This window comes from Nicotiana sylvestris, chromosome 2 (assembly GCF_000393655.2).
Source record: "Nicotiana sylvestris chromosome 2, ASM39365v2, whole genome shotgun sequence".
In the NCBI taxonomy this organism is placed as follows: Eukaryota; Viridiplantae; Streptophyta; class Magnoliopsida; order Solanales; family Solanaceae; genus Nicotiana; species Nicotiana sylvestris.
Window position 1 is genome coordinate 139,518,679 of NC_091058.1, and position 3,893 is coordinate 139,522,571.

The window sequence follows — 3,893 nt, forward strand, 5'->3', positions numbered from 1 at the left end:
CATAAACTTTCGAAGCGCTAAATTTTGAACCCGTAAACTTTATAATTTCTAAGCCCATAAACTTTCAAACATATAAACCTCCGAACTCATAACTTTTTGGAACTTGTAAAATTTGAACCTTTAAACCGATAAATAAAAAAATTAAAACTGAAAAATATTTAAAATAATTTTTTGCGGGTGGGAGTGGGGGTGGGGTGGGGTGGGGTGGAGGGGTAGTAGGGTGGGTAGTAACGAAAAAACTGAAATTTGAAAAAAAAAAACGTTTTGGAGAGAGGGGGTGTGGTGGGTTTGTGAGTGTGGGGAAGGTTGAGAACGAGTTTTGAAAAAAAAATTCCCTTCTTTTGATAAGGAAAATATTTTCCTCCAATTGGAGAAAAATGAGTTCATAAGAAAAATATTTTCCAAAACATTTAAGCCAACCAAATATGGTAAAATTGGAAAACATTTTCTTCCTTCCTACCAAACACACCCTATAAGGAAATTTACCATATTTTTTGAGAATATTTTGGAAAGTTCCCGTGTGGGTCCCTCCAAGTTCGTTTTTCAATTTTCTTTTATTTAATGCATTCCCACCTTAACAGCCACGTTTCTATAAACTTAGGTACGCTGTTTCTGTTCAGCCAAATAAGGAAGTAATGTATTTACAAAAACACGTGCTCTTTTTATAACATTACTGCCACTTCCACACTCAACACACACATATTTCATCACGACTCGTGGAAACATCATTAATTGGCCTATAAACTAAAACCAAACAAAAATAGGAAAACTATCCCATTCCCAACCCCTATATATACACATATAAAATAACATGTGTTAAACAAAGCTAGTTGTGACTTGTCGCCTGCTCTGTTCTCTCACATTCTTCTTCCCATTCTACCCAAACAAAAGCCTTAAATTTTACAAAATTTCATCTCATGGATTGGGTTCGTGGTGAAGCTGTTGGTCAAGGAAGTTTTGGAAAAGTCAGTTTTGCAATACCCCAAAAAGAGAGTACCCAAATTCTTCCATTGATGGTAGTGAAATCATCTGGGGTTTCTCAGTCGGCTACCCTCATCAACGAGAAGAAAATTTTGGATGAACTTAAAAGTTGCCCTGAAATCATCCGATGCTTTGGTGATAGTTATTCATTCGAAAACGGCGAAAAATTGTACAATGTTTTATTAGAGTATGCTTCTGGTGGTTCCTTATCAGATAAACTCAAGAATTCGAAAAATCAAAGGTTGTCGGAATTTGAAGTTAAAGCATACACAAAGGGTATGCTCAGAGGGTTAGAGTATATTCATGAAATTTGTTACGTTCATTGTGATATAAAGCTTCAAAATATTCTTTTAGGTCAAGATGGTGAAGTGAAAATTGCTGATTTTGGATTAGCAAAGAGAGTTGCAACCAAGAAGGATGATAATTTACGATGTGAATTGAGAGGTACTCCATTGTACATGTCGCCGGAGATGGTCACCGGCGGTGAACAGGGTACGGCGGCGGATATATGGGCACTTGGGTGTGTGGTGGCTGAGATGGTTACCGGAGTTCCAGCTTGGAAATTCTCAGATGTTACACAACTGTTAATGGCAATTGGAGTAAAAAATCAATTGCCTCAAATCCCAGAGAAATTATCAGAAGAAGGAAAAGATTTTTTAGAAAAGTGCTTTGTGAAAGATCCGAGTAAGAGATGGACGGCTGAGATGCTTTTAAATCATCCCTTTGTGGCGGCTGATCATGATTATTATGGCACTGTTACATTCAATGAAAAAAATAAGAGTGAAATTCCATCATCTCCTAAATGTCCATTTGATTTCCCAGATTGGGTTTCTGATCAATTATCGGTAACAAGTTCAATTACTTGTCTGCCCTCGTCGGATAATCAAGAAAAGCTTAATTTGAGCGGTGGGTCACGCTACAGTTCAACGGCGTAGAGGCTCCGAGGATTAGTGAGTGAAATTAGACCTGAATTCACTGAATGGTCTTCTGCTGATGATTGGGTCAATGTTAGGTGATTTTTTATAAGAGAAAAGCCAGAGGCAAAGGAAGATTTTCCAGATATTTTGAGGATATGTTTTAGGCCTCTGGTTTTATTTTTATTTTTTAACCTTTAGTGAATAGGCAGTTAGGCTAGTCCAATTCTTTTTATTTTTATTGTACATGAAATTGGTTTCCACATACAATACAATAGGTTCTGAATTTTATCAAGACAACTGATTTGCACTCAACAAAAGTGTACATTGTTGGATTATAGTTGTATTGAATAGTGATTGATTTCTCGGAATGGGAATTGCCGAATTGCAATGGTGCACTTGTGCTTTGGATTTCATTGGATATATGTAAGGGTGTGAAATGGGTGGGTTGAACTGATTTGGGCGGGTCAAAACGAGTTGAGTCAATAAATGGGCGGGTCAAAAGTAATTTGCGCTAAGATGGGTTAGATCAGGTTGGGCTAAAATTTGTAAAAATAGCACGGTCTAACCAGTTTTCGGATTGCTCATTCAAAAATAGCTAGCGTTTGCTAAGTCATTGAAAATAGCCATTATTTTGCTGTAACAAAGACTGGTCCAGCATAATATATTGGAGTTTGGTGCACCTGTGCATGAATTTCCAGCATATACTGGAGACTGGAGCACCAGTGCTCCAAACTCCAGTATATTATGCTTGACCGATATATTATACTGGAACTCGAGTATATTATGCTGGAGTATTTTTTCGGATTTTGAACAGTGTTTTCGTTCAGATTTATCTTTACATGAAAAGTGGCTAAATTTCGATTACCTTTGAAAATGTGGTTATTTTTGATTGATCACTTGTAAATCAGGCTATTTTTGAATTTCTCCCCAAAAATTTGGGTCATAGCCCAACCCGCCCAACTCTTACCAAGCTTTAACTAATGTGGATTATTTTTTATGGATTTTTTAATTATCGAATAAAACTTTTTTCTTCAGTTATAGTCATATATAACATATCCAACAAGAAAAAAAATTATTTCTAAGTTATTTTAGCTAAATTACTCATGTATCAATTTGGGCTGAAAATCAGCCCAATTTTAAATGGGCTGAAATTGATTAGGTCAAAATGGGCTGACTTCAACAAATGGGTGAGTCAATAACCAACGTAATCTTGAACGGATTGGACGAGTCAAATAGATTTGGACTTAAATTGTCACCCTTATATATATATATATATATGTGTGTGTGTACTTTTTGTACAGATACTTTGGTGCGGCAATCATAAACTATGACATACGCAATGATTCTGATTCTCTCTTGCAAGTTGCAACCTCCCTATTAAATCTCAAAACCCCAAAATGAATAAAAAGTTTGAACCTCCCTAGTTAGTGGATCCTAATATATGCAAACTAGCTTTTATCCAGTAAAACTGCCAATTCCTCCTCATATAGATGAACCAATCAACCTTCATTTGCACAAGGAAAAAGTATTGAAAAGTGGTAGAAGTGAATCCAAGATCTTTTATATATATATATATATATATATATATATATATGTGTGTGTGTGTATGTATGATTTTGTGCAAGCAATATTAGTGTTTTGTCGCAATTCAGCTTGTAAGTGGATTTAGATCTTGCATTTAGATATTTGACTCGTCTTCAAAATTAATGTTTACTTTGTGCTATTTTCGAACAGTGTGAATCTATAGTATACATACCTAATACTCATTTTTAGACAAATTCCAATGACACGCATGCTAAAGGGTGTGTCCGCGCGCCACACATATTATGTACTCGTGACAATAGTATAATTAGTATACCTATACAAGGCAGTGTGAACTGAATCTCTTGCGGAAAGAGGGAAGATAAAAGAAGGAAGGAAGGTCTAAATGCACGGAAATTTGTTGCCAGTGGGAACTGCAATTCTGCCGAAAGGTTTTTATTCTTTTATCTAAAT

The 3,893-nt window shown here is 35.8% G+C and overlaps 1 protein-coding gene across 1 annotated transcript; it reads left to right on the top strand.

Moving 5' to 3' along the window:
- Positions 1-810: 810 nt before the first annotated feature.
- On the top strand, positions 811-2,276 carry LOC104238803 (mitogen-activated protein kinase kinase kinase 20-like). Its single transcript, XM_070167506.1, has one exon. The coding sequence runs from the start codon at positions 918-920 to the stop codon at positions 1,914-1,916; it is 999 nt and encodes a 332-aa protein (XP_070023607.1). The 5' UTR covers positions 811-917; the 3' UTR covers positions 1,917-2,276.
- The last annotated feature ends 1,617 nt before the right edge of the window (positions 2,277-3,893 follow it).

Excerpts from the sequence above, each read along its gene's own strand:
- LOC104238803 (XM_070167506.1), top strand. The coding sequence starts at position 918 with ATGGATTGGGTTCGTGGTGAAGCTGTTGGTCAAGGAAGTTTTGGAAAA.